Raw genomic sequence first — 13,395 nt, forward strand, 5'->3', positions numbered from 1 at the left:
CGCCCGGCCCCGCCCGGCCCCGCGCCCCGGGGCGCTTCCCCCAAACCACCGTCACTGGATCTGACACCGTTACCCTCGAGGGATGTCGAGCTCAGGGGCATTTCAGTTGCTCCCCACAGGGGCTCTGTGGTGACACCAGGAGCTCCTTTGGCAGGAGTCAGCACCTTTGGAATTGAGGCCCAGGAGACAGGGGAAACGCTTGCCCTGGACACACTGAGTGCAGCCTCAAGGGATGCCAGGTTCCTACTGGCTGAGTGAGTCAGAGAGAGATGGGCTGAGTTGCCCTGAGGGGTGGAGGTCTGAGGTGAGTGAGAGCTGGCAGGAGGCCTCTGGGAAGAGACTGTGGTGCTCCAGACTATCCCTGGGATGCCCTGTGTGGCTGGAGTAGCTGACAGAGTTGGTTCAAGCCCATGGGCAAAAGGTTCTGAGGCACAGAGGGAAGTATCAACCCTGCTCCCGGTCCCCACTGGACTCAATAACTGTGTTTCCAGGGAAGTACTGGCAGGGGGACAAACAAGGCAGAGCAACAGGCATGGCCAGGCCAATGCATGCATCAGACACATGGTCACATGTGATTGGCTCCTCTCATCCCTCTGACCATCTGTCTTCCCATGTTTACTTCAGGACAAGCTGCCGTGGTCCTTCTCTTTGCTCGTATCTGCTAGCTCCCCTAAACATCCCATGTCATGCACGATCCGGAAATGATCTTCTCTTCTCAGTCTTCTGGCAGGTGTCCTCCCCAGGCAAAGTGGTGACCAGGAAACCTGCAGGGATGGGGAGTAGAGGTCAGTGATGAAGAGGCCTGTGCTGGATGTCCTCCAGCCAGAGAGAGGTGGTGTGTCTGACTCGGGGCCGGACCACTGGTCAGACTCCCCAGCCACAGGACATGCTCAAGAGGACTTTTCTAGGGAGAGACAAAGCCAGGCAGGTCACTGGCTCTGGAGGAGCCTACAGCACTGTGTCCCACACTACCCTTCCCCTGAGCACAGTGAAGAATCCCCTTTGGCCTCCGCTTTGATCACCCGAGACTAACACCTTGCTCACTGGGCACCTGGGACTGTCCACACAGGGAAGGACAACGCAGAGAAAGAGGCTGGGATGCAGCAGAACTTTCATAACACAAAGGACAAAAGCAAAGTCACTCCGAGTGGAGAGTCATTGTGAAGAGAGCACCAGGGATGGTGGAGCTTTGGCGCACTTTGGCTGTAGCAGAGCTCCTTTAGGGCATCCCTCAGCTTCTTCTGAGGAGGGAGAGGTGCAGCAGGTCTCCCTTGGAAGCAGTCCAGCTTCCAGCTGTGCTCTGCAAGTGCAGCACCAGGAAGAAAACTAACAACCAGATGGGTTGGTTAGAAATCTCCAAAAGCAGCTGCAACACTGCTTAGGCTAAATCAGCTGCTTCTCTTGTTGGCCACCAAGGACTTGGAGTGGGTGACCTGCACAGGTCCAGTCCAACCTGAATTATGCTATGGAAAGACTAAAGATCGTTGGGTTGGTTGTTTGGTTCAATGCTAAAAATAAGGGAAGGACAAATACAGATCCTACCTGTGCTGAGGCAACAGAAAATGGAAGGGTTACAGTCCAGTGAGAAGACAGTTTGTTTGGTCTTGAGTGTGTTTGTTCCCCAGATGAGTTTTTCAGAAGCTGATTTATGAGATGGGATGCAAGTGTGTCAGGAGACATGATTAATTGGTTCCTGAGATAGCTTCTTTTGAACAGAGGAAGAAAGTCCCCAGTGCCTGAGGGGCTGAGAAGGAAAATTGGTGCCTGCAGGGTTTTGGGATCTTGACTAGTGTGTTTGTGGGAGCTGCAGCCTTGGGTGTGCTGGTAGGAGCTTGGGACTAGAGACCATGCAGGAGCCAGCAGGGCTCAAGGGCTTGAGGATGGAGAGAGAGAAGAAAGAGGTCTCAGGGAAAACGAGGCTCCCAAGGTGCCAAGGTGTTGCACAGGGGGATGTGTCTGAGAGGTGGGTCACCGGGTGGAGGCCTGTCCCCCTTTAAACGCTCACCCTGGAAAGGCAGAAGGTGTTGGCTGCAGGAGTAACATGACGAGAGAAGACGACAGCACAGGAGTCTGAGACCTGCTAAGAGCAAGCACTTTCTCCTCCCCATTTCATTCTTTGCTCCCCCTGCAGAGTCATTTCCGGCAGCTCTGCTCTCTCAGGGCTCTTGGTGGGGACGTGTGGGTTTTCTGAGTCTCTCTCACACACGCAGGAGGATCAGTCTCAACATGCACCTCAGATATCTCGTCCTCGCTGCCTTCCTGAGGCAACCACTGGGTAAGCATTGGCTTTGACTGGAGGCAGGATTCCTCTTCTTCCCAGCAGACCCTCACCCCCTCAACAGATCTCTACAGGAGCTGCTCGTGAATTATGGGCAAATGTTGGGAAACATAAAATCACAAGTGTGGCTTTGCACCTGCTTTCTCAAGATACTGCTACTGATAGAAAAGAGGAGACTGAGAAGAAACAGTTCCTCTCCTGACCATCACAGACCCCTTGCTTTCCTTTTCTCTTACCAACCATCCACCTCTCGCTGCCTCTCTCTTCTCATCTGTGCTGGCCCAGTGTTTCACAGCCTTGTCATTGCAGAAGCTCTTTTCTATCTGGGCAGGATGCATTTTCTGACGCACAGGGGTTTGCAAGTTGATGCAGGGACACGAGAGCTCTCTCACCCCACTCACACTCTTAGGGTCTCCCAGTCTCTCCTGGACTCTCCTGCATGTCATGCAGCTTGCCCAGACCATCCATTCCTCCTGCAAGTATGCAGTGCCTGGACTTCCTTTTCCCTCCCTTCCCTGACCTTGGAGCCTCCTGAGAGGACTGGGAAGGGGCAGCAGAATGAAACTTCTCACTGCACTTCCCTTGATCTCTCATCTCTCTGGAGGTGTCCTGGGGCCATCACAAGAGGGCCAGACACAACAGGCTGTTCCCTGGAGACTCCAGGAAGCAGGAGAACGGTGACCTGGGTGAAAGCACAGCTCTCCTCTGGGGGTATCCTTGTGGGAGGTAATTGGTGTTATTGTGCTGTGAGATCCGTGCTGAGCTGAGGTCTCAGGCCTTCTGCCCAAAAGTTACTCACTGCCTTGCTGTTTCCATCCATGGGGCTCTTCTGTAGAGAAAGGCACAGGGAGTCCTCTCCACTGACATTTTGCATCTGGTCTTGTTTTACATCTCAGAGCCTTTCCCCTCACAGTGACTGCCCCTTTATCTCTTCCTGGCACCATGGGACAGGTCACCGTCACCCAGCAAGAAGAAGTCACAGTGAAGCAGAGAGAAACCTTCCAAATAACCTGCACATACCAGACTTCCAAATTTCAGAGCTTGCTCTGGTACCAGCGGAGAAAAGGACAAGGACGTCAGCTGGTCTCCTATCAGGCTAGAGATGGCCGCAAGCGCAGTGGACGTTTTACCTCTGAACTGACCACCACGGGGCAATACAGCCTCCTGCAGCTGGAGGAAGTCGAGGTCTCTGACAGTGCCTTGTACCTCTGTGCTGTGCGTGACACCCTGGTGCAGGGAGCTTCCTTGGCTGTGCAAGAACCCAGGAGAGGGAGGGGATGTGTCTGTGCAAGGCTGAGGGTGGGGGAAGGGGCCCTCAGGTGTCCCCTGGCAGTGCTGCTTCCGCTGTACACACAGGGATCTGCAGGACAAGATCCTCTTCCAGGAGATGACAGTGTCAGTGTCCTGGGAGGAAAGAGGTGGTGCTGAAAGTCTCTCATGTCCTTGTAGTGCCCTGCCTGATGGGAGCTGGGGTTGTGTGAGAGACATGAGTGCCCTCAGGTGTGGCCTGGCAAGGCTGATTTCAACATCAACTTATGAATCCCCTTAGCCCTGCACATCTGTGTAGGAGCTGGGCTGTGCAGGGAACTCTTTCTGGGTAGAGGGTGAAGAGGTGACCTGCCCTTACAAACCTTACCCTTCAGTGCAGGCCAAGCTCTCTCGTTGTAGTTTTGGCTGCACTGGCCAATCAGAATGACAGATGGCCCCTCCCTCGCCCCTCTTCAATGAGAAGAGAGGAAGAGATCAGGAGATTTATGAGTTTAGAAAAAGAACTAAACTACTTTAATGAAAATATTGATAAATAATGAAATGCTAAATAAGAAGAAAAATAGTTATAAAAAAAAAAAAAAGGAAAAAACACAAGAAAATATACAGTATATATGAAAATGTACCAAGCTCCCAGGATGATGATCACATCACCAGCAGGCGCAGAGATATGTCCCAGACTGGACTTGGCGATGGACCAGAGCTGGATTCAGGATGTGGAGTCAGGAAGGCTCTCATCAGTATCAAAGGCAGACGAACAGACAGGATCCTCCTCAAACATCAGCCATTGAAGGAAGAGAGTTGGCCCTTTGATCCCTCAGGCTTTATACTGAGCATGACGCAGATGGGACGTAATACCCTGTTGGTCAGTTATTGGTCACCTGTCCCATCCGCTCCTCTCTGCAGGTGTGACCCTTCTACACTTTTCCACTTCCGACCCTCCAATGGGGCAAATAATGAAGTTACCTGACCTTGGTTGTTATAGGAATAAGTATAAATGCAATACTTTTATGTGTTATTTATATAACATTATATAAGTATGATCAGGTCTTATTGCTGTGAGAGTGAACAGTTTTTGAACAATACATTGTTAATCTCAGGTTTTAGTTAGTTAGAAGAGGCCCAGCTTAAAAAATAAAATTACGGAACAGAGCATTGTTTTGGTTTTACCTCAAATCAGGACATTCATTCCGAGGACAAGTGGGAGGATGAGGAGGAGAAGGTTGGGGGCTGTTTTGAAGGCATTCTCTCACACCATCGTCACTCCTGCATCCCTTGGGGATATCTTCTGACTGAGGTTCTTTCTCCAGCACAGGGCATTCCAGAGCACAAGGGATTCCTTTCCGCACAGGCTTCTGAGCTGCTGACCCCTCAGAGCACCCAGCAGCACCAGGCTCCTCTCTAAGGGAAAGCAGTGGTCCATCTCCCTGCTGCACGACATGCTCTGAGGCCAGGGGATCGTATGTGAGCAGAGATGCTGGAATACAGGGCCTGATACCCACTGGCTGTGGAGGAGTTGGGGAATATCTGCCTCAGCTCCAAGAGACAGTGACTGGAAGAGACCCATTGCCCTGTGTCCCACTCTTCCCTTACTCTTCTGCTTATGCCCCCACCTTATTTCCCACCACCCAAGACAATGGCATTTTTCCTTGGCAATATGAAACCATGTCCCCAAGAAAAGGATTACATGGAGGCAGCGGAAGGATGCAGAGAACTTTAATGACTCTGAAGTGGGAAACAAGTTCACTTGTAGAGAAGGTGACCAGAGCAGGGGAAGGACCAGCAGCTGCCAGAAGTCTGTGCCCATTGGCCACAGTTGAGATCCCACGGGTCTTTCCACAAGGGAGGATGTTCCAGCAGATGCCCCACATGGGCTTAGTGGGTCTTTTACCCCAGAAGAACAGAAGACAAGAAAGAGATGGGAGAGAGAATAAGGCAGGGAAGCAGAATTTGGCCATGATTTCAGAGAGCCTCAACAGCTCTCCTTCAGAAGGGCAACACTGGATGCTCAACCTCTCTGAAACCAATGGCCAGTAGCTCTGTCCTCAGTCCAGCTTCAGGTTCCTGGGGGTCCTTATTGGGGCTATCACCAGTGGATTTAGCAGGGAGGGCACCTTCTACCATAGTAGCGGCTGGAAATGCCAGAGAGGTCACAGCACCCAGAGGTGATGGGCACTCCATCACAGCTGAGGATGCTGCCAACTGCGGCAGAGGTGGAGGAGCCCACCAGGGTGTTCTGAGGGAAGGAGCTGAGGATGGGACCAGGCAGGGCCACCACAACAGGGGAGGGCTGGATGACAACGGTGGAGTTCTGGCACTGCCTGACACAGGGCTCGTTGCAGCTGTTGGCCAGTGGGGTTGGGCCGCAGGGCTGGCAGGGCTGGCACTGGTTGTAGCAGGACATGTCTCTGAGCTGCAGTGCACCTGGAAGAAAAAGCAGAGAGGAAGTAGAGCACAGGAAGATGAGGAGCAGTTTACTAGGAGTCTGTCACTCCACTGCAAGTATGTCATAGACACCTGCTGAGCCAGAAGGTAGAAACTCTGCAGTGGGACAAAAGGGTACGCAGACACAATTCTCTAAGGATAACCCAGACCCAACCAGAATGCTGCCAATCTTTTCAGTGAAGGGCAACCTCAGCCAAGATCCAGAACCTCTTCGCTAGGTAATATAGCGTCGCCATACCCAAGGAGTCTTCTGCCTATCTCTTAAGAGAAGAGCTCCCTCAACTGAGTCCCGGACACTCTTTGAGTCAGGCCTTCACCCTTCTTCCATCTCTCATGGCAACCACAGCCCACCACAGCATGGAGGAGTACACATCTGTGTGAGCAGAAAAAAAACACGAGGAAAGGGCTTCAGACTCACCTGGTTCCCAAGGAGAAGGAGAAGAGAGAAGTGGATGAGAGAGCAAGGAGTTGGGCTGGCTTTTATGGTGGCCCTGACCTGCCCCAGGCCCAGACGAAGATTCTACAGAAGTGGCAATTTTCTAAGGTGCTCATGAGGAGCAGAAAACACCTCAGCTAATGACATGGCCTGGGTGGTTGTTTTCTCTGATGCCGCCTTCTCATTTCCTTGCTTACGCTGTCCACCTTCCCTTACTGTGGCTTCTTCTGAGTGCTGGGACTGAGAGACCCCATGATTTCTGGGGCAGGAACGTGTCAGTGCCTGCTGAAGCCTCAGCTCAGGTGCCGGATGGGCGCAGTGCAGGCAAGTGATGTTGGCCTGGGGCACACTGGTGGGGTTGCCCATGGCTGCAGTGACAGGAAGGGACCTACCTGCTCCCAACACTGGAATCTTTCTGGTCACCCAAGGGCTTTCCCTGTTGAGGATGTGCCTTGTCTTTCTCTCCTAACTCACTCCAGTGGTCACTTGTAGGATGCAGGTGGGCTGCTCTGCTGGGTTTCATCAACTCTTTTAATCTTTTACCCAGGAAACTAAGCAGCCTTCTCCAACTCTGGGCATTGAGGGCTGCAAAAGTTATTTCCCCTATTATTTCAATGCTGCTGAAGATTAAATTTATATGGGCCCTCTACCACCACCAAGATATTATGGGAGGAGAGTGTCAGGCTTGAAGAAAAAACCCATTCTTGGCATGGCACACAGATAATCAGGAGAAGATTTTTGACTTCCTAAATCCTGAGTGTTACCATTGTCTACAAGATGTCAAAAATTTGAGACAGACCCCCAGTTTGCTTAAGTATTCCCTGAACTTATCCTTTTCCAATGGTATGTCTCCTCGTTCCCAGTCTCAAGGACATAGAATTCTTCAATATTGATCTTATTTGTAAAGACTGAGGCTAAGAAGGTGTTCAACCCCTCAGCCTTTCCATGTCCTGTGTTACCAGCCTGCATGGCATCAGAGAAGGCCCATTCCTTCCGCAGTGGGACCACATATGCCCAACCTTCCTTTTGTCACCTGTGCCCTTAGAGAAGTCCTTCTTGTTGCCTTTGACACCCGTTTTCAGAGTACGTTCCAGCTGGGTTTTGGCTTTCCTAACCTCATCCCTGCACACTTCGACAATGTCTCTGGATTCCTTCCAGGTTATCTGTGCTTTGTTCGTTCTTGTGTTTTGATTTGGCCAGGAGCATCTTGTTCATGCATGCAGGCCTCCTCTCATGCTTTCCTGACTTTCTGCTCATTGGGATGGACTGCCCTTGAGCTTGCAGGATGCAATCCTTGAATATTAACCAGATGTCTTGGGCCTCTGTTGCCTCCAGGCACAGGAATTTTCCAAGCTGATCTTTAAAGACACCAAAGTGTGCTGTCCTACCGGCCCAGATTGTGAATTTGGTATTTACCCTCCTCCCACCCCTTGGAATCCATCATTTCATGGTCACTGCAGCCCAGGCTGTCTTTGATCTTCACATCTGTGACAAGCCCTCCCTTCTTTGTATGTATGAGATCCAGCAGAACATCTGTCACAGAATCACGGAATTGTCAGAGTTGAAAGAGACCTCTAGAGATCATCTAGTCCAACTCCCCTGCCAAAGCAGGATTGCCTAGAACACATTACTCAGGGCTGTATTCAGGCAGGTCTTGAAGATCTCCAGAGAAGGGGACTCCACACCCTCCCTGGGCAGTCTGTTCCAGGGCTCTGTCACCCTCACCGGAAAGAAGTTTTTCCTCATATTTGAATGGAACTTCCCATGTTCCAGCTTGTGCCTGTGGCCCCACTGTCCTGTCACTGGGAACCACTGAAAAGTCTCGCTCCATCCTTCCTCAACCCACCCTTCAGATACTTGTAAACATTAATAAGGTCTCCCCTCAGCCTTCTCTTCTCCAGACTAAAGGGCTGTATTCAGGCAGGTCTTGAAGATCTCCAGAGAAGGGGACTCCACACCCTCCCTGGGCAGTCTGTTCCAGGGCTCTGCCACCCTCACCGGAAAGAAGTTTTTCCTCATATTTGAATGGAACTTCCCATGTTCCAGCTTGTGCCTGTGGCCCCACTGTCCTGTCACTGGGAACCACTGAAAAGTCTCGCTCCATCCTTCCTCAACCCACCCTTCAGATACTTGTAAACATTAATAAGGTCTCCCCTCAGCCTTCTCTTCTCCAGGCTAAAGAGCTCCAGCTCCTGGAGAAGGTAGTGAATTATGTACTCTTCACTGGATAAAAAACTGGCTGGATGGCCGTGCCCAGAGAGTTATGATTAATGGGGTGAAATCCGGTTGGTGGACAGTCACCAGTGGTGTCCCTCAGGGCACCCCACCTTTATTGATGATCTAGATAAGGGGGTTGAGTGCACCCTCAGTAATTTTGCAGATGACACCAAACTAGGTGGGAGTGTTGATCTGCTTGAAGGTCGGAAGGCTCTACAGAGGGATCTGGACAGACTGGATCAATTGGCCAAGGCCAATGGGATGAGGTTTAATAAGGCCAAGTGCCGGGTCCTGCATTTTGGTCACAACAACCCCAGGCAGTGCTACAGGCTTGGGGAAGAGTGGCTGGAGAGCTGTACAGCAGAAAAGAACCTAGGAGTGTTGGTGGACAGCCAGCTTACCATGAGCCAGCAGTGTGCCCAGGTGGCCAAGAAGGCCAACAGCATCCTGGCCTGAGGGTTTCCCTGTCCCCCCACCTAATTCCTCACACAAAACAATGGCTTTCTCCCCCAACAGGGAGTGTGTGGGTGGAAAGAAAACATAAAGGAGACAGGCAGGGCTCCAGCTCCTGGAGAAGGTAGTGAATTATGTACTCTTCACTGGATAAAAAACTGGCTGGATGGCCGTGCCCAGAGAGTTATGATTAATGGGGTGAAATCCGGTTGGTGGACAGTCACCAGTGGTGTCCCTCAGGGCACCCCACCTTTATTGATGATCTAGATAAGGGGGTTGAGTGCACCCTCAGTAATTTTGCAGATGACACCAAACTAGGTGGGAGTGTTGATCTGCTTGAAGGTCGGAAGGCTCTACAGAGGGATCTGGACAGACTGGATCAATTGGCCAAGGCCAATGGGATGAGGTTTAATAAGGCCAAGTGCCGGGTCCTGCATTTTGGTCACAACAACCCCAGGCAGTGCTACAGGCTTGGGGAAGAGTGGCTGGAGAGCTGTACAGCAGAAAAGAACCTAGGAGTGTTGGTGGACAGCCAGCTTACCATGAGCCAGCAGTGTGCCCAGGTGGCCAAGAAGGCCAACAGCATCCTGGCCTGTATCAGGAATAGCATGGCCAGCAGGAGTAGAGAAGCCATTGTGCCCCTGTACTCGGTGCTGGTGAGGCCTCACCTTGAGTGTTGTGTTCAGTTTTGGGCCCCTCACTACAGGAAGGACGTTGAAGTCCTGGAGCGTGTCCAGAGGAGAGCCACCAAGCTGGTGAGGGGTCTAGAGAACAAGTTATATGAGGAGAGGCTGAGGGAACTGGGCATGTTTAGTTTGGAGAAGAGGAGGTTAAGGGGGGACCTCATTGCCCTTTACAACTCCCTGAAAGGAGGTTGTAGAGAAGTGGGGGTTGGCCTCTTCTCCCAAGTGAATAATGACCGGACCAGAGGAAATGGTCTAAAGTTGCTGCAGGGGAGGTTTAGATTAGATATTAGGAAGAATTACTTTACAGAGAGGTTGGTCAGGCACTGGAAGAGCCTGCCCAGAGAGGTGGTTGAGTCGCCATCCCTGGAGGTATTTAAGAAACATGTAGACAAGGCTCTTCAAGGCATGCTCTAGTGCCCAAGATTATTGGTTTGTGGGTGGGTGTGATGTGGTGGGGTGCTGTGTGTGGCATTGGTTTGTTTGGTGTGGGTGGTTTTGTTTTTGTTTGGTTGTTTTTTTATGGTTGGACTCGATGATCTCAGAGGTCCCTTCCAACCACGATGATGATTCTATTATTCTCTCTCAGGCTTTCCTCATAAGGGAGATGCTCCAATCCCTCCATCATATTTGTTGCCCTATGCTGCAGTTCTGGTGGAGGGGCTGTGAGGGCAAACTCCCATACCATAGGGTCCCATGCTCTGGAGATGTGGGATGGCCTTGGCAGCTGTCAGGATTCCTGTTCACATGAGCAAGGCAAGGACTTACGGTCGTTGGCAGTGGAGTAACTAGGGGTGTCTTCCTCAACTTCAAGATGCAGTGTCTGAAAGAGGACTCTCTGCAGTGTGTCCCACCCTCCAATGCCTCGAGGAGTGATGGAGGGTTTCCCTGTCCCCCCACCTAATTCCTCACACAAAACAATGGCTTTCTCCCTCCACAGGTAGTGTGCACGTGGAAAGACCACATAAAGGACACAGGCAGGGTTGCAACAATTGTTTAATGAGTTTAAAGAGGAAAATGGGGTCACATCAAGTGGAGACTCCCAGTGTGGGGAACAGAAGGAGCAGACAAAAATGTGTTCCCCTTTTCCTGTGGTAAAACTCCCACAGGGCATCTGCTGATGTGCCCAGCAAAGGGAGACAGGCTGCAGGTCCCTCCAGGCTGGTTTCTGGGGTCTCACAACAGGCTTTGAGGGAAACACAAGAAAACAAAGAAAAGAGGCAAAAAGAATGAGAGACAGACAGGAACAGGAAGGGTAGACATTGGCCGTGCTTACAGAGAGCCCAGGTTGACATCTTCACATCTACCCTTGCAGGGCAAGCCAGAGATGGTGAGCTGCTCTTAAAACAATGGCATGTAGTTGAATCCTCTGTCCAGCACCAACTTCCTCCAGCCTTAGATGCCTGCAAGTATCTTAAGTGATCCCCTTAAGAGATACATGGGGTGTGAGAACATCCCCAGTTCTCTAAAGTACCTCAGTGGTGAGCCTGGGATAAGCCAGCCTCCCCACAGGCTGAAAACCCTGAGGCTGGGGCACCAAAAATGACACTGACCTCACTAAGAAAAGCACTCAGCCTCTTCACAGCATTCCTGAAAATGCCATTTATTAGCGCTAAGACTAGAAAGAAGGAGATGACAGTACAGATAACCTTACATCCCATCAGAGGCTGGGAACCCAGAGCTGCTCCACATCAGCTGCTCTCACAGAATAAGGAAATCACAGAATGGCCAAGGTTGGAAGGGACCCCTGCAAGTCAGCTGATCCACACACACTGCCTCTTCAGCTCAAGTAGGGCCACATAGAGTCAGCTGCCAAGGACCATGTCCAGGGGGTTTTTGAATATCACGAAAGAGGGAGACTGAGCAAACTCCCTGGGATACCTGTGCCAGTGCTCAGCCACTCCCACAGCACAGTAGAATGTGCTGCCCCCTCTCCAGGGCACAGGTCAGTGGACGGATCCCGTCCACAGAAGGATTACCCTATTTCACTCAGTCAAGTATTAAAGCCTTTTCTTCAAAGGAAAATGTTCTATTCATCATTTCTACTGTCAAATATGACAACACTATAAGTTTTTTACTTGTATGAACAAATATGAGCAGCTTCCTCACCCTTGTTTCTTAGGATGTAAATCAAGGTGTTGAGCATGGAAGCACAAATGGTGTAAAGAATGTCCGTTGCTCTGTTAAGTGACACTTTGGAGGTGACTCTCCCAGGTGGAGGACCTAGTAGAAGTGAGGATGAAGAGGAAGCAGCAGAAGGTCTCATCACTAATCCTGAAGATGGTCACTGACTTGTTGGCAGAAGTCCCAGCAAAAGCCATGTCCAGGAGAGATGGTAGATGACCCAAGAAGTGGTGGATGTGCTTGGGCCTGCAGGAAGCCCTGTGAGAGGTGAGTATTGCATGTAGAGAAGGAGACCGGGAACCGGCCAGTCATGACCTTGCCACCAGCCAGACACACACAGCCTGGTGCACGACGGCCTCAGAGTGAAGTGCGTTGCAGAGAGTCAAGCAGTGGCCGTACATCTTGGGAGTGTCACTTCCCAGGAGCTAAAAGAAGTACAGCTGGGCCATGCAGCTGTGGAAGGAGACAGATATGAGCCCTGGCCTGAGGAAGCCCTCCAGCACCTTTGGAAGGAAGACACCAGAGAAGAGAGACTGAAATTTTTGGTCTTCAGTCATTCTGAGCTAGACTTCATCAGCCATAATTCCCTTCTCAGTGGAGAAGATGAGTCGGGGCATTTCCATCTTTGCACCTGTTCACTTTTGTCAAGGCATCTGGATTTTCATGCAGGAAATAGGATATGGGAGTGTAGTGGCTGCCAAGAGACATTTCCACTGATCAGAAGGGATGAGATTTACATGTAAAAAAGTCCTCTCCCTCAAAGAATGGCAGCCAATTCCTGAGCACAGATTCATTGTGGGGACCAAAGAAGCAGTCAAGAGCTCTGCACCTGCCTCAGCACTCACAGGAAGTGCACCCAGTACCCTCATCCTGGGTGACCTTCATGTTCTCCTGCGTGTTCTCTATCACAGCAATTTGATGTCCTTCAGAAAGACATCATTTCACTGTCCCATTTCTGTGCTGAGCACTCTCAGCTCCCACATGCTCAGCTCCAATTTTGAGCCTTGATGCTTCCAGCAGCATGGATGATTTCACCCTGCTGATGCCTCCCGGCCATAGCCCCTAGATTGTGTGGTGGAGGGGAGAGGTCATCCCAAAGGCTGTTCCCTTCATTACCACTCCTGCCGTTCTGCAGCAAATCATCTTCCAGAGCCCCACACCCTTCACCCCAGTGCAGCTCTGGCCATAGCAAGAGGAACAGCCTTGCTCAAGAACTCATGGGGCTGCTGAGCTCTCAGGCTTTCTGCCTTCCCGGCTAATTTTTGGCCAACACAAAGCAAGGAATGACCTGATAGTTACTGGCATGAGAGCAGCCCGGGATGTCTTTCTTAGCTCCAAAGGATGGTTCCAAAAAGAGGAGCCACCTCAGGCTGTTCCAATCATCCATTTGTCTGTGAAAGGATCTCCTTGTGATCTCACCCCCTTCCACCCCTTTTCTTTTGGCAGCTTGAGAATTGTCCACAGAGGGAAGGACAACATGGAGGCCATGCTTG

General features: G+C 51.2%; 1 protein-coding gene across 1 annotated transcript; it reads right to left on the minus strand.

Moving 5' to 3' along the window:
• Positions 1-5,244: 5,244 nt before the first annotated feature.
• On the minus strand, positions 5,245-6,791 carry LOC106899905 (feather keratin Cos2-3-like). Its single transcript, XM_014961841.1, has 3 exons — positions 6,642-6,791; positions 6,404-6,509; positions 5,245-5,968 (listed from the first exon to the last, which is right to left on the minus strand). Exons 1-3 carry the CDS (start codon positions 6,789-6,791, stop codon positions 5,643-5,645), a joined length of 582 nt encoding a protein of 193 aa, XP_014817327.1. The 3' UTR covers positions 5,245-5,642.
• Between the last annotated feature and the right edge of the window lie 6,604 nt (positions 6,792-13,395).

Source organism: Calidris pugnax, unplaced genomic scaffold (genome assembly GCF_001431845.1).
Source record: "Calidris pugnax isolate Ruff unplaced genomic scaffold, ASM143184v1 scaffold901, whole genome shotgun sequence".
Taxonomy (NCBI): domain Eukaryota; kingdom Metazoa; phylum Chordata; class Aves; order Charadriiformes; family Scolopacidae; genus Calidris; species Calidris pugnax.

Coding starts and splice junctions, on each gene's coding strand:
- LOC106899905 (XM_014961841.1), bottom strand. CDS start 6,791: ATGGGCAACCCCACCAGTGTGCCCCAGGCCAACATCACTTGCCTGCAC. Junction 6,510..6,641: donor AGCACTCAGAAGAAGCCACA/GTAAGGGAAGGT, acceptor CCACTTCTGTAG/AATCTTCGTCTGGGCCTGGG. Junction 5,969..6,403: donor TCTCCTTGGGAACCAGGTGA/GTCTGAAGCCCT, acceptor TTTTTCTTCCAG/GTGCACTGCAGCTCAGAGAC.